This window comes from Ailuropoda melanoleuca, unplaced genomic scaffold, assembly GCF_002007445.2.
Source record: "Ailuropoda melanoleuca isolate Jingjing unplaced genomic scaffold, ASM200744v2 unplaced-scaffold11384, whole genome shotgun sequence".
In the NCBI taxonomy this organism is placed as follows: Eukaryota; Metazoa; Chordata; class Mammalia; order Carnivora; family Ursidae; genus Ailuropoda; species Ailuropoda melanoleuca.
The window spans coordinates 4,247,207-4,273,352 of record NW_023179820.1 but is presented as its reverse complement, the minus strand read 5'-3'; the positions used below and the strand labels follow the sequence as shown (position 1 = coordinate 4,273,352).

Genomic DNA, 26,146 nt, shown 5'->3' with positions numbered 1-26,146 from the left:
CTTAACCGCTGTTCCACCCAGGCGCCCCTCAAGTGATCTCCTTTTATCTTCCACTCTAGATCTATTCAATCATCCATCCACCCATCCATCCATCCATCCATCAATCCACTCATCCATTCAGTCATCCATTCATTAAGTTAACAAATAATGGTACCATTATTCTGAAGTTGCACAAACCACATATTCAGGAGTTTTAATATTGTTATTTCTATTTTTCTCATTCCTTGATGTAGTGTAGCAGTTAAGAGGTTGGACTTTTTGAGACACAATGTCTGAATTAAAATCCTGGCTCTTCCATAAAAAGCTGTAGTATCTTGGAGAAGGTAATATAACCTCTCTTAATTTCCTCAAGTTAACACTAGGGATAATAATATCCACCACACATTATTATAAAGTTTCAATTAATAATTGATGTTAGGCCTAAGAACAGAGTTTGAACAAGTGTATATACATATTTATATAAGATATATATGCATAGGTATAAAATCAAAGCATCCACCAAATTAACATACTGTTTCAATTCAGGTGTTGTTTACATAAGAGCCAAACATTCAGCAATCAAGGATGCTTTGCCTCTTCAGCAATAACTAGAGATAAATACCAAGATGAAATAAAAAAAAAAACCAGATGTCGGGAATAAAATAGCTGTCACTTTAAAAGAGCTGCCTGGTCATTGCCACCCTGGTGGATTGCTCACCCCACTGTCAGTGCTCATTCTCTGGTGGAACAAGGGTACGGGGGAGTGCTTCTCTGTGTTTCTCCTCCCATATATGTGTCATTATATACCTGTTACATTACAAACACAACTAATTCTTTGCTTTGGGGATTTATGTATATAATCTTGCATATTCTATTGGTGCTTTAAAATAACTTTTAAAGTTCTATCTTTCTAAAAAATAAATGAAAGACAATAGATAATGTTAGTTCAATTGCAGCCCCCTTTCTCTCTACTTTTTCCTTTTTATATGAGAATTAAAAGGGGAGATATTTGGCTTAACTGGAAATGCTGTGTTTTTCCACCTGCAAACTCTTCAAAACCACCAAGAACCATGCCTTACTCATATATATTTTCACTACAGTGCTCAGTCTAATACCTTAGTTTAGTAAGTTACACATAAATATTTATTGACAAAATTATATACTCTTCAGAAGTGGAAAAACTAAGTTTATTACATGAGTGAAACCTATATGTGTTAGCTGTGTTCTTTTTGTTTTCATTTCTAGTTCTTTTTTCCTCACCCAGGTCTGCAAATATTTATGGATTATTGTTATTGATAAGGTGCTAGGTTGAAGTCATGGTGTAAAAGTAGGCATGTATAAATCTGTTAGTATACTGCATAGCTTTATTTACAATGTCTCGATACTGTAGTTTCAAAAGTAATACATGAAACATTTTCAGCAGCACACATTTCCCACCAGTCCACTGGCAGAGCTTGCCCATTGCGGTGGTTTGTCATTGCCACAGTTCTACCTCCCTTCTTGAGTACTTCTCTGTCCTTGGGAATTCTGCACTTCCATGTTCCTCCTTGATTGTCCAAAGTCTCCCACCTGTCCCAGGGCTCAGCCCACTGAAGTGATTCAGACTTTGGAATAACCCATTTCTCTGTGCTTATTTAAACTTACTGTTTTAAAATTGTATAAACTATGACTGTTTCTTATTGAAAACTGAGCAAAACAAAGGATAGAGGTAGAATAAGAAAAAAAGAAATAACCACCATAACAATGTTCTGGACACGTCAATGTTACCATTTTGACATGTTGTCATTTCAGTCTATTTTCTATATGTTTTAATATTGGTAAGTTCATATTGCATAACAAAGTTTTACTTTTCTTTTGTGTCTAATTTTATAGCATTTGCAGTTTATTTTGTTATTTAAAGAATCAACTTAAATTTTATCTATAGCTTTGCTTAACAATTTATCATGGGGCATATTCCTCTTGATTTTAATTTACATATGCTAAGGTGAAGGTGTAAGTTGTCTTTACTTCCCCTTCCCTAAGAAATAACTTGTACATTGCCTAATACAAAAAGCTATAGGGTGATAACTCGTTTCCCTCCAATTTATGCTGTCCAGTGTGATCTTTTAGATTCAAGTGCATAGTGAAATGCTGTGGGATGGTTATCATGTTCCACTTCAATCTATTTTTTTCCTTTAGCATTAAAAATTCCTTTTTTTTTTGAGCTTTATATATAGCAGTTTTACTGTCTGGAAAGATGGGTTCCTACATCATTGCTTTTCCTCTTCTCAATGTATGTAGTTTCCAATCCAACTGCTTTCAGATGAAATTTAAAGAGCATTTGCTGTTGTTATTGTTTCATATTTGTATAAAAATTCTCATACTATTCTCATGTGTTTTTATTGTGATGAAAAACACATAACATAAAATTTACTATGTTAACCGTTTTAAGTGTACAGTACAGTAGTGTTAACTATATGCACATTGTTGTGCAGTAGAGGTCATTAAAAAAAACTAGTCTTGAGTTGGTAGCAGGTGTTGATTAAGTCACTTGAGCAGCTCAGAATTTCAAGCATTCTGTCTACCACGTTTTCGTTCCTTTCCCCATTGTTAAGTCCTTTACGTGAACAAAATGTACCCTGTGATCAGTGCCCTTGCTCAGAATCAGCTTGCTCTCCTTGTGAAGCCTCTACATATTTTGCAAGCTGTCTTGGTATCTCATTTGCTTTGGTAAAAACAGAGATGGAGCCACATGCAAAACCAGAAACCTGTAATTGAACTGACTAAAAAGGTATCCATTCCCCTCCCCAATTAAAGAGATGCTCTAGACAGGAAGGTGATGCCAATCTCACACATTGCTCATGTGGATACTTTTTCCCCACAGACTGTAGGAGTAGAGGACAGTTCAGAGCATTCACACAAGAATCTCGAAAGAAACGCTCTGCTCAGTACAGCTATCCTGATGAGAAAGATAAGGACTTAAGTGATCTAATTAGTAGGTATGTACAGAAATATCTAATTTCTTTGGGCTGTTTACGATAAATTTACTTCAAATATACAATTTGAGGGGTTTTATAGAAACCGTAGTTGACTCACTTACATGTAGGATAAATTACATGACGATGAACAAATAAATACATTTCGTAATATATGGGTTCCTTTTCACTCTGGAGTATCATATCCAGAGCATGCTCAGCAATAAATATTTCTCAATAAAGTACAGGAAATTGCACATCATAAATGTTATTTATGATTCCTTAAATCACATTATGGATATTGCTGTTTTTAAAATTCTTTTTTGAAAATAGGAAACTCAGCATATTGTTTGTAAGAAAAGTAATAATATGTATCAAGTTAAGTTGATTTTAATTTATGTATAGTGTATGGCAAGGAAGGTTTAATTTGTGACCAAGACAGGATATTTTTGAACCCTTAGGAAATTGAGAAATGTCAATCTTATTCTTTTGAAATCCTTTGAAATTCCTTAGGACTTCTGCGACACTTATATACAAGTTTCATATATAGTTACTTCTTTACAAAGTTTCTCCTCACAATTGTCTTGTAAGCTTCTGAAAACACAAACAATGACTTGAGAATGGGTATATGCAATAGCTCCTTTTCACTGAGTAAATATTCAGTAGATGCTTGTAAAATTAAATTACCAAGAACAATCATAAAAACATTGTAATTCACAACCCTACAGGAGAGATACTATTGAAGACATTTTTTTACCACAAACTAGTAACTTTGCCTTTTGTAGCAGTCTCCTAAGTATTATAATTCAGTCAAATTCAAAATACATTTTTGGGGTTCCCGCCATCAGTCACAAGTGGGAATCTGTGACATATGTAGACATGAACAAGACATGGTCTCTGTCTTGTAAAATTTATAGTCTAGGAGAGAAGGTGAGTCACCTGATAAGGGAGATGGGTGAAGGCTTCAGATTCTGGTACAGGTGCACACCCTGTTTCCACTACTTCATAACCACAGTTATGCAAAATTTCAGAGTCTCCGTTTCCTCAGCTATAAAACAGGCATAATAATACCAACTTTGTGGGATTATTATGTTGGGAACATATATATATGTAAAGCACCTAATGGTAATGCGGATGCAGCATTATTGATGTTCCATAAAAGACAGGATAGCAGATGCTGTTATAGTGCTCGCTATATGCCAAACGTGTTCTTTAAATGCTACGTAAATATTAACTCTTTGAACAGAAGTGCTCATATCATACTGATATGAAATCCAATTAGGATGCTGTGTAGTTCAGAACAAGGTATGGATAATTCCACCAGGCTTTTAGTCAAGGCAGAGGTAAGATCTTGAGAAAGAGACTAAGATTTTGACGAAGGCTTAGGGCTTCCCCGCATGAAAGAACAGTGAGCAAAGTCATGGAGGCAAAGAAAAGTTAGGTGTGTTTGGAGAATGGTAAGTCTTGGCACGTCTAAGCGACCTGGTGTGTTCAATACTTAGGGATGAAGAGCATTCTGGAAGAATGTTCTATAAAAGGAGATTAAGGCAGAGAGAGAAAGGTCTTGAATTCCAGGCTGAGGAGACTAAATCTGTTCCATGTGTTCCTGGAGCTCCTCCCTGCAAGGTAGACTGCTGACCAGGAATGGTAGCCCCAGTCAGAACCATTTTAAATAATTCAAGCGGCAGAAAACAGTCACATGCCCTTATTCAATTTAGCATTTCATTTGGTTTGTAATTCATTCTACTATGTGAAATGTTTCACAAGAGGAAAATCGAAAATAGATTTTGGGGGACACATTTGCAGGCAATTTTTCTTTTTCTTATAAGATGTTGATGGAGATCTGGCTCTTCCAGTCATACCCACAAGTATGAGGCATGGACAAAACACCCACTACCTGCCTTCTACCCTGTCCTACAGCCACATTCCGGTCCTTCCAAAAACATTCATTTCACTTGTTTTGAGGTAATAATTAACGTATAATATTATGTGAACTTTTTAAGATTATGGTGACCTATTGGGTGGTCTGCTTACCTGTAGCCTTAGTCACTCAGCTACAGATTGGTTGATCTCAAATTTAGTCTCCTGCCAATCTTATCAAATTTTATTCAAACATGAGCCTTGCAATTGGGAGTTCCGTTTGTTGTTGATATGATAATAAAAAGATAATAACAACTTTATTTTGTCTTCTAACTATACACACTTCAGTAATCCTTTGTAGATAGTTCTATTGTGCTCAAGACCTGTTTAGACTAAAGAGGACAAAATCCGCCTGCTCAGTGTGCACAGATCACTCAGGCTATGGCTTCACTTTTACTTTTCTCTGCACATTCATCTTTCTTGCCTTTACCCCTCTCAGTCACAAATTGAGCCTTTTTTCATACACTATTCATGAGTTAACATCAGTTTAACTTGATAAATTTTATTTTTTCTTACAAACTCTATGCTGTTTCATGTTTTAAATAAGGATTTAAAATATAGCAACATCCATACCGTGCATCTTTTCCTTCCATCCTCCCCTTCCTTCCCCCACCACCCGCCAATATTCTCCCTAGCTGGTATCTTTGTCTCTCTTCTCCCTTCCACACTGTCTAAAACACAAATATGATCAGGCCTAAAATGTCTGTGTAGTGGTTAAGAAAGGACTTTTAAATTTTGTTTTTGAAAATCCTGATTTGTATCCGGCTGTGCAATTCGATAGCTGTATCATATGGACATATTAATAAGTTTCTAAGTTACAGTATTCTTTTCTGAGAGTTACAGTATTCTCTTCTCTGCTTCAACTGTCTCTTGGCACTGCTGGGTGCATTGAGTGAGGTGATGTACCCTCTATGGGGGAGCAATCAGAACTGCATGGTCCCTGAAATGGATGCAGAACTATGGTCCACTTTATTTAGCTTCCTGGATTTACCCCATCCCCCACCCCCAACCCAGGTAGAAGTCATTTCCCTCTTCCTTGTCTTCCTCATACAAATGTTGTATTTCCTGCCTGTTCATCAATCAGTCTTTTCTGAGAGAATGGTAGCAGCCTACTTACTGGAAAGCACCCTCACATGTATCTTAGTGTAAGGCCTGTTACATAACCCACAGCCAACACATACTTATTCCGGTGTGAACACCATCTGATTGTATAATCTGGTTTTGTCATTATCAGCCACTCCCTATGTTCCTACATTTAGTACTTTATTTTTTTATTTTTATTTTTTTTAAAGATTTTATTTTTATTTATTCGACAGAGATAGAGACAGCCAGCGAGAGAGGGAACACAAGCAGGGGGAGTGGGAGAAGAAGAAGCAGGCTCATAGCAGAGGAGCCTGATGTGGGGCTCGATCCCATAACGCTGGGATCACGCCATGAGCCGAAGGCAGAGGCTTAACCGCTGTGCCACCTGGGCGCCCCTACATTCAGTACTTTAAATCTTGGTTATACCTTTTTACAATCATCCATACTTCCTTGTGGTTAAATCCCCTTTGATTCGACACTGATGATTTATAGGAGAGAGCACCACGAAAACAAAAGTGTCAAATAATCTTAATTAAGATGATCCATTGTTACTATTATCATTCATATCAACATTTGTACATTTGAATCGATTTGAACACAGCACCACAGTAAGAACTGGTGTGTGGCCACTAGTGATTCATGGTGATTCTAATTCACAGTGGCTTACAGAACATAGAGTGGATCTAGTGACTGAGTAACTAGCACTGGTAACTTCCGTTCTTTTTCAGTGCTACCTTTCCCAAAGTCCCTCTCTGATGTAAGTTCTACACATGTCCTTGGCTTAGGAATTGCTTACAAGCTCATAGGATGTACTATACCTGGCAAGCCATTTTCTTACTGAACAATAGAAGACATATCAAGCAGAACAAAGCAGAACAATTTTGAAAGTTACAATGGCTTCTTCACAAGGAAGAACTTTTTAACAAAATTTGGGAAAAAAAGAAAACTTGAGACATGAATAACATGTCAACTAAATCAGATCTTTATAAAAATATTTTTAACAATATATTGTAATCATAGATGGATGTAACTTTCTTTTCAATTTTCTAAATTCATTATTTACTCTCTGTCTTTTGAGAACTTCAGTTAAGCTCTAGCAATCATATTTTAAATCCAGCCCAAGACTTTTTATTTCCTTTTATTATCGACATTACTGAGCTATTTTGCATCTGGTTTAAGATTAGATTTTTGTCAGACTAGTATTTTCATCTTAATTTAGTTTTTGTCATGAATTTATAATAGAACAAGGAACTTTCCCACCTGGGTGCTATATAATATATAATATTTAATTTGTCACTGCTCTTTCACTGTGAAACGAAATGAACAATTTTTAGCAAAAGACATAATTTGAGGTATAAATAATATGTCAAATAGATATGTAATACTACATGGCATTCCCTTTATTTCCTAAGAAATACTTTCTTATCATTTTGAGTAAACTATGTAGAGCAGATGTGACACTCTGGATTCTCTTCATATATGTCATTTAATTTAATTTCTAATTCCAGTCGCATCTTTTTATTGGCCACACAGAGCAGCACTCACAATGACCTGTACATTCCAATGCCTGAGGAATATTTGTTGATTTTTTTTTTACCATGCAACTTCTGTTTTTCAGCATTTTATTTGCTTCTTGTATAAACAGGCAACAAGATCACTTGTACATTGATGAAGACGGTAGAAACGTGACATCTCTGGCCAAAGCAAAGTTCATTCAAGATTTCAGCAATTTTGCAGTGGAAATTCAAAAAACTATCAAAGGTCTCAGAGAACAGGTTTGTTTTTTTCCCCTAAGTAACATGCCCTTATGGTAGAGATTGAAATAACTAGATTTAAAAAAATCTGTCCGATGTAAATATACAGCACAATACCAGAATAATAATGGGGAGTTATTATATATGTGGAGAGTTTCTTTGTAATAGTTGAATTCAGGAAAAGAGCACTTGGGTAAAACCCACTTCCTTTCTACCAAATACCAATGTCTTCAATACACAGGGTTCCAGCGTTGGGGGCTCTCTGCTCAGTGAGTTTCAGAGTTCACGCTCAGTGCTTTTCTGAATAGTTATCTTTGGGTGCTCTCTTCATCTCTGTGATTCTAGATAATTTGTAACAGGCCAACACATACTTTTTTNGAAGACGGTAGAAACGTGACATCTCTGGCCAAAGCAAAGTTCATTCAAGATTTCAGCAATTTTGCAGTGGAAATTCAAAAAACTATCAAAGGTCTCAGAGAACAGGTTTGTTTTTTTCCCCTAAGTAACATGCCCTTATGGTAGAGATTGAAATAACTAGATTTAAAAAAATCTGTCCGATGTAAATATACAGCACAATACCAGAATAATAATGGGGAGTTATTATATATGTGGAGAGTTTCTTTGTAATAGTTGAATTCAGGAAAAGAGCACTTGGGTAAAACCCACTTCCTTTCTACCAAATACCAATGTCTTCAATACACAGGGTTCCAGCGTTGGGGGCTCTCTGCTCAGTGAGTTTCTGAGTTCACGCTCAGTGCTTTTCTGAATAGTTATCTTTGGGTGCTCTCTTCATCTCTGTGATTCTAGATAATTTGTAACAGGCCAGCACATACTTTTTTTAATAGTTTTTTTCTTTTTTTTTTTAAATGGGGTCCAAGCAAGCCTCTTAGGGATTACTGCTTTGTCTGGCTTTCCTTTTCTGAAAAAGCTATTATTAAAAATGAAATTTCCACACTCTTCTGCACTTTTGCTTATTTTCTCAGTTGTTCTGGCTCATGGTTTATTTCATCTTTTCTAAAATTTGGGAAGGAATCAATGAAAGATTTGGCTTGTATTAGAAATGGCAATTAGACGGTTTTATTCAGAAATGGAAGTCTGATCTCTTTCAAGGCATGGTGCCAGGCTGGCTCCTTCAACTTTAATGTCACTGTGAAGCGTACACTTTCCTTCTTACCAGCAGAAGCCTTGAGGCAGAAAGCACTGTGGGGGTGTGAGAAGAACCCAGGGTCTGCTGCCAGGAAGTTCTGCCTTTTCTAATTGTCTGACCTGGGCAATTTATTTAACCATTCAGAATAAGTGTCGTCCTCTGGACTTTCAGGAATGTTATGAGGATCAAATGAGATATATGGCAGAGGCACTTTGTCAACAGTAACCCCTTTAACATATTACTGTTGCTTTTAAAAGCAAATATATTATCTTGCATAGAAATACAAGATTACCTGGTTGCTGTGTGTGACACCCTTAAGGGTTGGCTGCAGCCATGGTTTGCATCAGTGTGCTACCCATCAGCACCCATCCTTGTGACCAGAATGCCCACTTGTCCAATCAGTTGTCCAATCTGAGTCTGAACATGGATCTCAAAGATGTGAAGCATTGTTTCTAGAAGGTTATTCTTGAAGGTTAAGGTTATTCCATCTTGTAATGGTTGGGGTGACCTAGGACTCTGGGACCTCACCAAGTCTAGGTGAGTTCATGTGTCATAGAAGAGGTAAGTTATACTGGTAAGAGAGAGTCCTCAGCACTGGCTGCATAAGGTGAGCCCTGTCAATTTAAACATTAATCCACTTATCTATACAGCAATTTTTTTTTCATAAACTTATTTTGTGGATTTGTAGACACAGATAGAATCCATAAATAACATTTTAGTCCAATTTTATCTACATGTTGGTGGTGATATTTCATCTTCAATATGTGCTATAGTGATTAGAACAATTCCAGTTACCCCAAGACTGCAGTAGCTGGCCCTAGGTATCCAATAACAGTCTGAAGTAATGCATATCTCTAACTGTATCAAGAAAAAGTGTTTTTCCCTGTTAATTTGCTCTATCTCTTCCATTACATTGAAAATTTCTTAATAGCTGGGGCTGTTTCACTGCTGGATCCTCAGTGCCTGACACATAGTTACTTACTTCAAAACAACCAATGTTTCTTTCTGTTTAATTTTTTAATTAAAAAAGTTCTGTATCTACCAGGAGTATAAAGGATATGTTAGGACTGGACAAAGATGGAAGGGGCAGTTAGAAGGTCCTGAGAGCTCTTAACAGAAGTTAGGTTTCCCTGAGCTGTGATTGGGGCACACAGATGGGAAGAGGATGCAGTAGGGCACAGAGCTGTGTGCACATTGAAAGACAGCCAACAAAATCTTGACAAAAATTGAATGAATAAATAAATATGACATAATACCAACAATGGGAAATATTGACTCAAGTCAGAAATCAACCCAGATCATATAAAGGAGATTGAAAAAAGAAAAAAAAATTGAGAATGGAACACAGAGACAAATTTAGCTTATTTCATGGGTCACTCTCAAGAGCTTCTACAACCACATCCATGACCAGAGCAGGAAGCACTCAGAGGTGGACAGGATGATGAAGACAGAAATTCTAAGGACAAAGCATATTTTTGGATATAACAAGCCCCTAGGACTTGTGAAATCAACATTTGTTGTTAGTCATTTACTGTATAAAGACCTGAGTTTTAACGGTCTGTATTAATGTGAAATGTATCCTCTTAGCTAAAGAAGGACATTCCTAAATGTGCAGTATGTGCAACTTTGTGGTTTTTCTGTTGCTTATCAACAAGAATGCAATACTTTTATACATTATAAATAAAAAACAAAATCTAAACCCTTTATTTTATGAAAAAATGAGCATCCAGATAAAGTCATATGTATTTCTCATGGTAAAATTAAAGACAATAAAGAAGTAGATTAAACAGGATATAAAAACTGTAGTCCATAGTGGCACTCATCACATAGGAGATTATTGTTTTTCTTGAGATCATCCTTTGTCTATGACACAAGATTCCAACATTCTGTTATTAGCCATGGGTTTCTACCTTTACTTTCTAACCCTAGGTGCATTATATCTATGGGGCTGTGAGATAGTGCCAGTCTGGATATCTTCCATTGTTGATTGCTTACCTTTATTAGGTGACTTTGGAATATCTAGAAAAGATATTCACTAATGTTTGTCCTTTAACCATGATACAATCAAAGTTATGAAAGTGGTCTGCAAATTCCACAGTGTTATAGGTGTTTTGTAATCAGTGGATTATAGTAAATTATATTTGCCCTTTATATATGATTCTGATCACTGTAGAGATAACTAGAGCCATAACTACTCTCAGAACATTTAATTATTTTAATTTGTGATAGTGTCTAGTTACATGGCTGTAAAAGGTGTCTGTGTGTGTTGAGGGGGAGATGGTATGAACAATGAGATGATATATAAGAATTTATACCTTTAATTAAAATTAAACTCTTAATGAGGTTTTCAAATTGTTTGATGTCACAGTAAGTGCTTTATAAAGAATAGTTGAAACTTTGGGACAAGTTCTCAGATTCTTGGTATTCTTTTGAATGACTATAGAGTAAAATAAGACATACGTTCAGACTCAAACCATTGGATTTATTAAAAGAAATCTAGGCCATCCGAATCAGCTCTTAAACCATTTATTTCAAGTTCTATACAAGTTAAATAAGACACACAAGATTGCATTTAATCTAATATTTAAAATTAATAAAAAATATACTATATTTTTGTAGAAATGTCAAGATCATAATAAAATTGAATTGTAGTCTTCATATGGTATATGTTTCTTCCACAACCCTTTAGTATAATGGATATATTTTCTCTTTCTCTAGGAGCCTATCATACAGATATTTATTACTTTACGGTTGAGTTTTATGGTGTTTACACCTCTGTCATTATACATATTATTAGCCAGAGCTAGAATTTACTTAAAGTGTTAGACACTAGGAATTTATCTTGCAAATATATAATTTGTTTATAGAAAAATGAAATGTTCTTTGCATCTTGATGCAATTTCTAGGCCCACAATGTAACAAAAAATGGCATGTACCTGTTTTGTATATGGACCTAAATTTTCACAGTTGTATAATCATGACAGGGTATTTGCTTTTCTATCATTTTTCAGTTATTGTGTCATATATGATCAGATCTTAGACCTTAAGACACAACTAAAAAAAAATGCCTAATTTTGAGTATCAATGAATAGTACAGTGGAGATACACAGAGATCACTAAATAATTTGCATGTACTTACTTCAGATCATTTGGAATACTGCATCAAATTCATGAAATTTTAGAGGGAATTTTCTTTTTTGATATTTTATTGTTTCTTATTATGAAATAATTTGCAAGTTATTGAAAAAATTTTTGATAGAAAGATAAAACACTAAAATTAAATTTAAAATGTAAGCTTATTTCATTTCCCAAGGAGATATATAAATCAGTTTTCAGTGAAAATAACAGAACCCCTCTAAGTTCCAAGTAGGATGGACTTCAATATAAGAAGTCATAGGTCTTCACAACATTGGAAGGATGAGAGGAATAGAGGTCATAGAAACAGGTGCTGTTTACAGGAGCTCATCTGGAAGCCACAGTGAGTCTCAGCAATTTTGCAGGGCCTGAAGCTCAGCCTATGCACCTGTTAACAATTGGGCTTGAGAATAATACTGCTTTCCTTTCCAGTATTACATGAGTGCCTCTCATTGGTAGAATAACCCAGAACAATAATGGGAAGGAAGTTAGGGTGTAGTTGTCTAGGTTTCTCCTCTGAGATCTATGGAAAAGGGTGCATTTTTGATAATTTAATAATTTAATGATAATTTTGATAATTTAATGATAGATAATGATAGATAATTTAATGATACATAATTCAATAATTTTGATAATTTAGATAATTTAGTGATAAATAACCCATAGCCCATATTTAGGCAAGATCATGTATTTCACTGTAACTTGGTAATTGGTTGGATGGTTGGAAAGATGGAATGTGAAGCTAGAAAGATACCTTGTGGTCACAAAGACAAAATTCTTATTCTGAATTCAGATTAGTTGAAACAAAAAAACAAACAGATATGAAGAGAGATGCAGAGAGCAATATATTGTCCACTATAATTTATTAATCCAAAGTGGGTTATTTCATAAGTTCAAAGGGGACAATAGTAATAGTAATTAAGCCTGGGGGGCAGGAAGCATAAATTAGAACTGTTTCAGGAAATCCAGCTCCATCACTTTATTGTACAAGTATATAAGGATGAAAGAAAGGAATCAAAGAGGCTTCCTTTTAATTAAAGGACAGGTCATGTTATTACTAATATAACAACCACAGAAAGTGACACAATTAAAGTTAAAGGAAGTTTTGACATACATAAGGAACAGAAAGATGTCAAGTGTGGTTGGAGGATAGGTAATCAAGTATAAGAAAAATCACATGAGATGAGTTTGAAAGGCAGAAGCTGTCTAAATAAGAAGGCCTATATGGGTTCTCCTGAATTTAAAGTCTCTGAGGAACAGGAAAGATGCTTTGCATTTGAATTTAGAGAATTTGATTTGGTTTCTGTGGGAGAACTGATAAAGGAATACAAAAGTGACTGCAGCCATCTGTTGTGTTCCAGAAGTGAGCAGATGTTGGCTTATGCTATGCTGATGATCTTAGGGAGAAAAAAGACAAGCTTTGGAGAAGTAATTGTTAAGTAGAATGGTCAGGACTTGGTGGCTGAATGTGTTATAGCAACTCCATTTTGATGTGGAGAAACTCCTGCCCAAAGTAAAGTTCTTATGTCAAAACCTATGGGAGTAATCATTTGGTTTGGACAAAGGAAGATTCGTTATTCACACAGCTGGGGAGATGCCAGGAATGTTCATCCATAGAAGACCAGTTGAGGACACAGTGAGAAGCAGGCCGTCTACGAGCCAAAGAAAAAGTCCTCAGAAGAATCCAACCCTGCCAGCACCTTGATCCTGAACTTCCAGCTTCTACAACTATAAGAAAATAATTTTTTGTTGTTAAGCCACCTGATCTCTGTTACTTTATTATTGCAGCTCTAGCAAACCAGTACAGATTTTGGTACCAAGAAATGGGATGCTGCTATAACAAACACCTAAAAATATGAAAAAGTCTTCAGAACTGGGTAATGCATACAGACTGTAAGACATTTGAGTTGCCGGTTAGAGAAAGCCTAGATTCCATTGGAGAGATTTTTGGCAGGAATATGATGTTAAAAGTACTTCCAATGAGATCTCAGATGGAAATAAGGAGCATATTATTAGGCACTGAAGGAAAAATGATCCTTGTTTTAAGTGGCAAAGAACTTGGGTGAATCATGTCTAATGTTTTATAGAATACAGAACATGTGAGTGATGACCATGGATATTTAGCTGAGGAGATTTCTAAGCAAAGTGTTGAAAGTATGTTCTGATTTAACCTTGCTGCTTATGATAAAATGTAAGAGGAGAAAGAGAAATTGCAAAAGAAACATTAAGGAAAAAGCAACCAGATCTTGAAGATTTTAGAAAATTCTCAGCCTGTCCTAGGTATACATTTATAAGAAATGAAACCATAGATCCACATGTGAGTTTATATATTAATAGTCATAGTAGTGTTATTCAAAATAGCCCAAAAGTGGTGACAACCCAAATATTTATCAATTGATAAAACAGAATGTGGTCCAATGCAATGGAATATTATTTAGCTGTAGAAAGGAATCAAGTATTGATACATGCTACAACATGGAGGAGCCTTAAAAACATTATGCTAATTGAAACAGACCTGTCAGAAAATACCATATACCACGTGATACACAAACTATCCAAAGTAAACTAGTCTGTGGAGATAGAAAGTAGACTAGTAGTTGTCTGGGCCTGGGGAAGGAAATGGAAGTTCACTGCTAATGCATAAGGGGTTTCTTTTTAGGGTGATGCAGTGTTCCAAAATTCGATTGTGATGATTATACAACTTTGTGAATATACTAAAAACATTTGAATGAGAGAGTTTTATAGATTCTTTAGGGTTTTCAACATAGACAATTCTGTCATCTGTGAATAAGGGCAATTTTGTATCTTATTTGTCCGTCTGTGTACCATTTATTTATATTTTATTGTCTTATAGCTTTAGGTAGAACTAAAAGTTTGAATGAAACTGTTTGAGAAAGAAAAGTTCCCATTCTTATGGGGAAAGCACCCTCCCTCTTGTTATTAAATATGTTAGCTATAAATGATTTTTGTAGATTTTTTTAATCAACTTGTGGAAATTCTTTGTTACTAGTTACTGAAAGTTTTTATTACGGGTGAATGTTGGAATTTGTCAGGTCTTTTTTTGTTATTGATATCATGAACATATGATTCTTTTTAGCCTGTTAATATCATAGATTCCACTAATTGATTTTGAATATTAAACAAGCCTTGTGTAAGGAATAAATCACACTTGGTTATGGTATGTAATTGTTGTTATACATTGTTAGGTTAAATCTTCTACTATCTATATCTACATGCATGAGAGGTATTAGTAGTTTTCTTTTCTCAGAATGTCTTAATCTGGTTTTGGCTTAAGCGTTCTATTTGCTTCTATTTTCTGGAAGACGTTGTGGAGTGTTCTTTTACTTCTTTTACTTTTTCTTTAAGTGTAAAACACCAGTTTGTCCTTTTTTTGGGGAAAGTCTTTAAATTACTGATTTAATTTTTTTAATAGATGCAAAGCTGTTCAGGATATCTATTTCTTGTGTGAGTTTTGATAATTTCTGTCTTTAAAGGAATTGATCCATTCCATCTAAGTCATGAAATCTGTGGGCCTAGAGTTGTTTATGATATGACTTTTTTGTTCTTTTAATGTTCATGGGATTAGTAGTGTTGATCCCTTTTTATTTACAATGCTGGCAATTTGTGTGTTTTCTATGTTTTCTTGGCTAGTTTCACTAGAAATATATGAATGTTATTATTTTTAAGTAATTAGCTTTTGTTTGTTTTCATTTTCTATTCTTTCTCAGTATTCAGTTTTAAAGTTTTCTGTTATAAATTTCATGTCCTTTTTCCCACGTATTTTGGGCTTTATTTTTCTCTTATTTCTCTAGAAACTAAAGTTTTTCTAGAAACTAGAATTAGTTCATTTGAAACTGGAAAAAATAAGAAACTAGGACAATTATAGCAATAAAATTAAACCTAGAATATGATGAAGAAAGGACATCATACATTTAGAATAGACCAATAAAATTGAATATAGAAAAACAATAGGAAACCTCAATGAAAACAAAAGCTGATTTTTTAAAAAAATCAGTAAGATTCATAAATCCCTAGTGACACTAACAGGATAAAAAAAGGAGAACACACAAATTCAACACTGATTTCATATCTTTCCTCATTTGCAAATATATGGATTTAATTCCATGAATTTTTCTTTAAGCATTCTTCTGTACTCACCAAATTTTGGTGTTATATCTTCATTTTAATTTATTTAAAAGTATACATTTCTTTTTTATTTCTCTTTCATTGATCCATGTATCATTTGAATTGTGTTTCCTAATTCCCAAATATTTCTGTTATTGATTTTTAGTTTAATTCCACAGTAATCTAAAAGTGCACTTTGTATGATATCTATTCGTTTATATTTGTTTAAGGTTGCATTATGGTCTAGGATGTCATAGATCTTGACGAATGTTTCCTGCTCTTTGGGACTCAGCTATGTCTCTGCTTTATAGATTTTGAATTCCCAGACCCAGACTGAAGGAGCACCCCCATCTGGAAAATACTTTTCTTGTGGTAGAAGAAAAAGACCAGTGTTGGGACTGGTGTTTAAAGCTTTTCTCTAGGTGTTAGCAGGGTTGATTCTTTCTGAGGGTGATAAGGGAGAATCTGTTCTGGGTGTTTCTCCTGCCTTCTGGTGGTTTGCTGGCAATCATTGTCTTATGGATCTCTGCCTTCATATTCACATGGCATTTTCCCTCTGCGTGTATGTCTGTTTCTATACTTCACCCTTTTTATGAGGATACCATTCATATAGGATCAGGAGCCCAACCTACACTGGCATGACTTCATCTTAACTAATTACATCCGTGTTGCCCCTATTTCCAAATAATATGACATTCTGAAGTACTGGTGGTTAGGGCATTGAATTACAAATTTTGGGGGTCACCACTCAACTCATGAGAGGAACCATGTAAGTAAGGATCCTACTAGTATGTAGCTCAACAAAGACATATTGTGATCAGTATTGTCTGCTCTGATTAAACAGCCACTTTGGGGAAAATGCAATGATGTGGGGTGACTAGCTTTTGATTAAGGTATTAAATTTGCAGAGCAAATTAATAAATTGTATAGAACAATAGTTTTGGGGTCATTTAAATCAAAATTTTACATAACTGTATATGATAAAAGTTTTACTTCTGGGAATATAGAGTAGATGTGCTTTTGCCTATTCCTTGCAATGTACAAATAAAAACCCTTAATGTCATATATAAACAAACATAAGAAGACTCAGAATGACAAAAAGAAGAAAGAAGTATGCTGGCTAGTGACCTTGGGGCCCAAGAAACAACATGTTCCTTCCTGGTTTAGGTGTTTTTGGTTTTTTTCTCATCCAACCCAGTTTGGAGCTGAGTAGCTAGTTTGGCAACTCTGAAATGACAACAGGCAGAGAGGAAAAAAAGACCAAATGAAACCTCACTCTCTCTAGGCAAAAGACTAGGAAACAGCCTAAAGATAGAGAAAACTTTTACACAATAACCACCCTACGCCAGTCAAACAATACAGACAAAACTGTGGCCCCCACTGCCACCAATGCTAGCAAACACAGAATGAGGAGCTCAGACTTTCACCCATCCAGCCTATAATTAGACATCATAACTCCCTCATGAGGCTACTGTCCTACAAGGCCAACCAGGAAACCAGGATTTTCACCTCTTTTAAGTGATTACAGTTAAAAGCAGTGGAGACCTTGTGGGGAGATTTGACTTCCACTCTGGCCCAACAGTAATGAAGAACCTCTCTCCTTCCCCACTGGGGTGGTGTCAGAGGAGGCCCAGTGGAGAGTTAGGACTTCCACAACTTCCCCCACCCTGTGGTCAATGGAAGCCATGTGCAGAGTAGTAAAAAATGTACCTACTTCTACCAGCTAGGGAAGNCCTCTCCTTCCCCACTGGGGTGGTGTCAGAGGAGGCCCAGTGGAGAGTTAGGACTTCCACAACTTCCCGCTGGTAATGAGATCACCCTTTCTCCTCCCCACCCTGTGGTCAATGGAAGCCATGTGCAGAGTAGTAAAAAATGTACCTACTTCTACCAGCTAGGGAAGTATAAGTGGAGGCCCAACAGGGAGCCAGGACTTTCAATTCCATATAGGATTAATGAAAAGAACTCCCTTGAGCATCAACAGAGGCCAAGTGAGGGATACAGACTCTTACTTCCACATGGCAGCAACAGTGTGGTGCCCTCCTCCTCTTGCTAGAGCAGTTTCAGAGGAAAATACCTACAACAGAAGGTTTAAATAACATCCAAATTCTCATACCATAACATTCAACATGTCCATATTTCAATAGAAAGTTATTCATCATGCCAAAAACCAGGAAGATCTCAAATGGAGTAAAAAAACAAAAACAAAACAAAACAAGAAGAAACCCAGAGGATTCCAATGCTAAATGACAGAGATATGACAATTATGTGAGAGGGATTTTAGGCAGCCATCAGGAAATCAAGAAATAGAACACANCAAAACAAAACAAGAAGAAACCCAGAGGATTCCAATGCTAAAATGACAGAGATATGACAATTATGTGAGAGGGATTTTAGGCAGCCATCAGGAAATCAAGAAATAGAACACAGAAAAGTGAAAAACAGAAAGAACAAATGGTAAACAAAGAATAAATTGGTATATTTATCATCTAACATATCAATAATCATATTAAATGTAAATGTTCTAAATATACCATTTGAAAGACTGATATTAACAAACTAAAAAAAAAGTGTAACCTATCTTTATGCTTTCTACAAGAAACTGGCTTCAAATATAACAATATGGGAAGGTTGAAAGTGAAATGGTGGAAAATATATATTATGCAAACTTTAATCAAGATAAAGCAGGAGTGGCTAGGTAAATTTTGGATAAAATAGATTTCATAGGAAGAATTACCAAGGACAATTACACAATGATAAAAGAACGAACCACAAAGAAGACAAATCTTAAATACACATGCACTATTTAAGAGAACTGCAAAATATTTGGAATATATGAAGCAAAAACTAATAAAACTGAAAAGAGGAATAGTCAAAACTATTTTAGTCAAAACTATAACATCCCTATCTCAACAGTACAGAGAATAGCATAAAAAGAATTATGCAACATAATTAAATGGGGTTTATTTGAGGAATTCAATGTTGGTTTAATGCTCCAAAATCAATTAATTAATGTAATCTGTTGTATTAATAGGCTAAATAGTGAATTGTTAAATGCTTTCTTCCTACTATTGCCAGTAAAGTAAGGATGTCCATTCTCACTATTCTTATTGAACAGAGCCCTGAATGTTCTTCCCAGTTCAATAATGCAAGAAAAGGAAAATGTCTACAGATTGGAAAGGAAGAAAGAAAACTATTTTCAGATGATATAATTACCTCTTAGAAAATTGAAAGGAATCTACCAAACAACTCTTAGAATTAATAAGCAAATTCATCAAGGTCACAGGATAGAAGATACATAAGATAAACATACAAAAATAAATTGTATTTCTGTATATTAGCAATAAGTACCTGGGAAAATAGGAAAAGGAAAGTTACGGTCCAGCATGTTCTCTGACTCCCCACCAAAGTGCCTCCTATTCTTAAGGCTTTGTGATTAACTCCAGAACAAAATTTCATCATGCATTGTAGCCCTTATATTTATGGCACGTAGATGGTTCTCAGACTATTTCCCTTAAAGAGTTTCTTTGTCATTTGAAAATATATTATTGCTCCAAGTGCCTGAAGTTTATAATAGATGTGTTGTTGTCATATCTGTATTTTGCTTTTCTATACTTTTCTCCTTGAGGACAGAAGTTACCACCTAAATATCTTTTCTATATCAATTGCCTCTACTCTTTTTTATTTTTTGGAAATTATTCAACTTTACTAATGTTTTACATGTTCTTAGTATTTTTAGAAATAAAAGTGTTTTTTTTTTTTTGTTTTTTGTCTTAGTCTTCTAGGCCATAATCACTAATATCTCTACAGAACTTTATGATTTTCATTTCTCACACCCATGCCCCTGCTTGGGCAAGGACTAACTCAGTCCACATCTAGTCATTGTAAAACCCTATCATTCCTGCCTCCACCACAATTTTTAATTTATCCCACCATCATCTCCATTATCACTACTTACATAAAGCCAGAGATTTAGTCTTTTAGTTCATCAGTGTTTAGCTGGCATGTATTGGATACTTAAGAATCCTGTTGGGTAATGAATAAATTAATGAAAAATGGATGTTACTTCCCAAGTGTAGGCACTGTAGTACTAAATTACCCCAAAGGCCCACTCTACTGTCCAACTTCAACACAAACACTGTACACTATTTTACACAATTTTATTTATTTATTTTTATTAATTTATTATTTTATTTATTTATTATTTATTTATACATACATATATACATACACACATCAAGACTTTTTGCTTCCTTAATAATTCCAAGTCCATGGGTATTTTTGGTTCTGGAAAATGTAGTCCTAACTATCTTTTTATTTAATATCCAAGTAGCTTTTTTCACATGTTTTATGTTTTTCTTCCAAACTTAAATATTCACTGTTCCTCCTCCCCTCTTACTAACTTCCTTCACACATTTTCCCTCTACCTGAAATGTACTGTCCCTCTCACCCACATTCCCATGTGCATAAATACTACCATGACCAAATGTCATCTTTTTTCAAGGCCTAGCACTAGTACCTTTTAATTGTAAATTCTTCCCCGATTACTCCCTTTCCTGCTCCATTCTTCTAAAAATAATCATTTTTCCTTGAAATCCCATATCATTGTATACATACTCTTACAGCGTACAACATCTGGGCTTGTATCATATTCATTTTTGCAGAAATTCTCTCTCCCCTACCACACTGCAGACTCCTTAGGGCTAAAAACCCGGGGGTATTTATCATTGTGGTCTCCCCTAGGACTAACTGACAAACAGCAGGTGCTCAATAACTATTTAAAAATAAATCATTGCTTTCATGGTCTTTAAGCCATCCAGTCTGGTCTATTGTTTGTCTCCAAAATTTCTTGGGCACAGTAATTTCTGTCACATACAAACAGTCATGGTCAAGTATTTGAAATTATTTCATCATTTCCAACCAAATAACAGAGTTCAGAGAATCTGAAAGGAACATTTACTAGAGAATAAATGCATAATGATTCTTAGATATACACTAGAAAGTTCTTTTGAAAATATAGGATCTGGGGCGCCTGGGTGGCTCAGGCATTAAGTGTCTGCCTTCGGCTCAGGGCATGATCCCAGGGTTCTGGGATTGAGCCCCGCATCAGGCTCCTGCTCTGCTGAAAGCCCTTCTTCCTCTCCCACTCCCCCTGCTTGTGTTCCCTCTCTCACTGGCTGTTTCTCTCTCTGTCAAATAAATAAATAAAATCTTTAAAAAAAAAGAAAAGAAAATATGGGATCTAGCCCTAATGATGCATGTATTAGTTTGCTAGCACAGCCCTAACAAATACCACAGGCTAGGTGGCTCTACAAAAGAAATTAATTTCTCACAGTTCTGGAGGCTGGAATTTCCATATCAAGGTGTTGACAAGATTGGTTTCTCCTGAGGTCTCTCTCCTTGGTTTGTGTCTTCACACAGACTTCCCACTGTGTCTGGACTCTAATCTCTACTTCTCATAAGGACACAAGTCACACTGGATTAGGTCCCATCTCTATGACCACATTTTAAGTTAATTACTTCTTTAAGGACTTTATCTCCTAATACAGTCACATTCTGAGGTATTGGGGGTTGGAACTTCAACATATGACTTTCAGGGGATACAGTTCAGCCCATAGCATTACAGCTGCAACTTTCATAAGTCATTCAATGCTCTTGGACTTAGCCTCTTCTTTTGTAAAACTGTATTATTTTCATCCTTTCTAAAATTCCTCTCAGTTCAGTATCTATAATTTCTCTATGGTTCGTTACTCTTTCATAATGCATTCTCTAGAATATATCTTGGTGAACATCACCATCCTTCATGCACCTCATGAAACCTGGAATTTGCAGTCATCTTGCGTTCTTCTTTCTTCCCTACCCCCCAATTCAACCAAACACCTCTACATGCTCAATGGCTCTTCCTGACTCTCACTTCCTTTCTCAGCTGAGCCCATGTGGATCTTCTTGCAGTTTCTCTGCTTTCACTAGTCTGTCTTCATATTGCCATTATGTGATCACTGCAGTTTTTCCCCATTGTCTAGAGACTATAATATCTAAATGAACTTATAGGACTGGTAAGGTCCTAATTTCCTTTGCTGCCTTGATTTCCACCAACATTCCCCTCTGCCTTTTACCCTCCACTGCAGTTTATATTCCTGAGATACCATGCCCACGTTTTGGCCAAAATTGTTCCCTTTTGTCTGACATGCTTTTTCCCTGCTTGTTCTTTGGAATGATTTTGTAATGTCTACTTACAGCTCAAATGCTTTTTCCCATGTGAGGCCTCCCTTACTCCCTGAGGCAGAATGGAGAAAAGCTTGTCTTCTGCTCTTTTCTGCTTCTGATATACTGTCATCATCTAATCGGCTTAGCACTGTAATTTATTGATCTGCCATTCCACTACGTCTTAAGCTCCTTGAGGCCCTGGATTGTTTGCTTTATCTTTAATCTCTAATACAGAATTGTTCAGGGAATGCTGTTTATGATAACCTAAGCACAAAAATTAACTAAAATATTGATTTTTTGAATTAATGTTAATATTTATGAAGATTTTAAATATGTAATTCTACTCATTTGATTTTAATTCTATTCTTTTAAAACTTACCTGTTTCAATATTAGACTCATATTCAATGTTTTGCCACATATAGGGAACTGTTTATTAGCTTAAACACCGGATGACTTGGATTCATTAAGTTTTGGGTAAAAAAAATGTTAAGAAAAATTATGTTTGCTTTGAAGTTTCTTTTGCCCTCTAGGTGTGTGCTTACAGAATAGAGCATTTCATCAAACTGTGTTAGTTATCTGCTTTGTTGGTACTATTTCAATTCCCACTTTCCTTTCCCTCACCTCCTCTTTTAGATAAACAAGCTGGAGGCACGTCTCAGGCAGGCGGGATGCACAGATGATAAAGGGATTCGAAGAAAAGACAGTGAACACTGGATGAAAGAGGACTGCATTAACTGTATGTGTAAGGTATGTGCTACTAGAAGTTTTTCCATCTTCGTCCTCCTGTTTACTTCTGCTAGCCTGCCAGTGGAGCTATACCTGAAAAATTCAAAAGAGAAAAAAAATGTTCTTTTTGTGAAGAGATTGAAGGCATATTTTTAAGATCAAGATATTGATGTGAGATTTTGAGGTCCTGATTATCAATATAAATATGCCACTCTCTCATGAACACTTGCCAAATACCACTTTTCACATTTTCACTAATAATTGAGAGAGCTGACACTCAGGATGTTTATTGAGCTTTGCCCAAGATCACACAAATAGAGGCAGAAATGGGGCTTGAATTCATCTCCTTATTCTCCAGTCAGTCTCACTACAAATGTTGCCTGAAAGCATTTGGTAAATATTAAAAAATGTTATCATGATACCCACCAAAAGAAAAAAGCTCAGTCTTTATTTAGTTTGTTTTTTGAGCAGAGCTGATGCCAATTGCTCCTGCCTCTCTCCACACCCCATGCCCTCCGGTTCGGGAAGTAACATTTTATAGGCCAGTACTTCGAGCCTTGCTTTTTCATGCTGCAAATGTAGAAATAAAGCATTAATAGGAACTACATCTATAAATTAGCTCATACCATGGGTAATTTTTATTATATTGAGATAGTCAATCAGAATATGTGTTATAAGAAACTTTTAAAAAGGTTTCTACAGTAAGAAACATGGGAATAATCTTCGAATGTTGCCTTTCAGAGTGGTCAGGTCACCTGTATGGTGGAGACTTGCCCTCCAGCTCCATGTCCCAGTCTTGAATTGGCGAAAGGAACCTGCTGTCCAGTTTGCAGAGACCCAAGAATGCCCGCTGATTCCCCTGAGAAACGCTAAGCAATCTACTGCTCTTGAGCCCTGAACGGGGAATTTCTCAGGAAAAGGCAGTCAGGCACTTTTAGCCTGTAGTCACACTCCTGGCCCAGAAATCACTGATTTAAAACAAATTAGTTCTTTTAACCCTTCAACATACTGAAGCTCTTGCCTCTTTTCATTTTCTAACATACCTTGAAGTAATGCAAAATTAAAGTCTATAAAGAAGATAGGGATTCCTTTATTGTGAGAAATATTTCTTATTGTAGGCTACCAGTTTTATATACTGTACATGGAAATAAAAAGGATTTCATGCAATATTTTTTAAAAAATCTGAGTATTGTGGAAAATTTCTCATTTCAAAATTCAGAGAGATTATATGATCTCCAGGAATTTTGAGAGAATGGGTTTTGCACTCAGAGAAAACGTCTGGAAAGATGTGTGATAACTTTGACACATGTAATACATGCTGCTTTCTTCACTCCACTCCGTCTCTCACATCTAGAAACTAGACAATGGCCAGATTTTTCTGGAAAGGCACTTACCTTAACCATCAGTAGGCTCTAACTTCTAGAACATTAGGGAAAAGCCAGCCAGTGAAAGTATCATTATTTGGAGGAGATTGCCATTTTTACATTTGGCTAGAAAATACAAACACTATGAGGGGAAGAGCCTTCAAAGGAGTCTTGCCCAATGTCTGCCTTACCTCACTTGTCATTATTATCACCAGTGAGATGTTAAAATTGAAATGATCAAATCTGAGAAATTCAGAAGCAATCTGAATTTACTATCTGAAAAATTGGAATGGTTTTTTACTTTAACAAACGATGTTGCTATGAGGTTTCTTCTAATTTTGGCATTCTGTTACAGCATTTAAAATACAATCCAATAGACAATAGGTTAGCTATATTCAGAATTGAATATTTAGTAAATTAGGTGAGTTTCACTAAATAAATTCTTTTAAAATACTCTGCAGCCACAGTATTTGGGGTTGGTTACAGTGGTTGGTAGATTTCTTTAAGAAATCCTTTGTTCCAGGACTTTTGAAGAGAGACTTCATGTAGTGTCGTGCCCAGAGGGGCTCTCAGGGCGATAACTCTACTGTTTTCCAATCATAAAATAAACAGTTAACACCAGGCACAATCTCCCAATATTTAGAAGTATTATGTAAAATGCAGTATTCATTGTAGCGAAAATATTTTCATGGTTTTAGTATTATGAGTGAGAAAAGATGTTTGCGGATTTTGATAATACATGTAATTATTTTAAAAATGTATTGGTGATTCCCTCCCAGGATCCAAACTAATTTTTTACTAAAAAGCTTAAGGACAAAACAATGTGTCCTAAATGTTTGATGTTTGATGCGTTTTTAAGTCCAAAATAATTTCTAATTATATTTCATTTTGAAAGACAAAGCTTAACAAGTCCCAAAAACTTGACATTTGATGGCCTTTCAAAGCCCAACAAAGTGAAATGAAGCTAAACCTCATGGAATTATAATTTGTTCCTCTGAAACTACAGCAATCATATTGCAAATGACAATAACATATGTAATAGTTTAGTTTTCTCACCATATTTGTCATTTTATCATTTTAAGTTTAAGCAAGACCTATATGGTAACTCCTATGATTTTTTTATACACTGACCATATGCTAATTTGGACGCCACCTGGCGTCCCAGGATCCTGGGATCAAGCCCCGAATCAGGCTCCCTGCTCGGTGGGGAGTCTATCTCTCGCTCTGCCTCTCCTCCTGCTTGTGCTTTCTCCCTGTCAAATAAATAAACTTTTTTTAAAAAGAGAAGAAAACCTGGATTTTTTAGAGACTTAGAATCCTCTAAATAATATATAGTACTAAGCAATCTCTTTTCTGGAAAAGCATGTGGAAGAAACAATATAATTTACTAACAGGGCAAGGGACTATGTGGTTGGTATAGGAAGCTCAGTCTAGAGCAAATGAATAGGATGATATTTACCCACAAGCAAACCAAAAAACCCAAATCAAAACAACAACAACAAAAGAGAAAAAAAACAATTTATAAAGGAAAAGCATCCAAATGGATGCAACTATGAAGAAAATAGTTTAAAGCCAGAGCTTGAAGGAACAGGCCTGGAACCCACACAGATGTATGCTGATGATTCTGGAGAACATTCCAGCTTGGTCATGGTTAAAGACCATGTGAAGATGTGAAATTTAAATTTACGTGATCATTGAGGCATAGAAATCCCAAGCTACAAAATTAATGAAAACACTTGGCTTGTGCCAATAAA

The 26,146-nt window shown here is 35.6% G+C and overlaps 1 protein-coding gene across 1 annotated transcript in view; it reads left to right on the top strand.

The window, feature by feature from the left end:
- PXDNL (peroxidasin like) overlaps nt 1-25,528 on the top strand; it is a 450,026-nt gene extending 424,498 nt beyond the window's left edge. The window contains exons 20-23 of the mRNA XM_034650166.1: nt 2,843-2,957; nt 7,582-7,711; nt 22,936-23,049; nt 23,770-25,528. Of these exons, the coding sequence (XP_034506057.1) occupies nt 2,843-2,957; nt 7,582-7,711; nt 22,936-23,049; nt 23,770-23,901 (491 nt within the window). The 3' untranslated portion in view covers nt 23,902-25,528. The remainder of the gene's footprint in view (nt 1-2,842; nt 2,958-7,581; nt 7,712-22,935; nt 23,050-23,769) is intronic.
- Nucleotides 25,529-26,146: the final 618 nt, after the last annotated feature.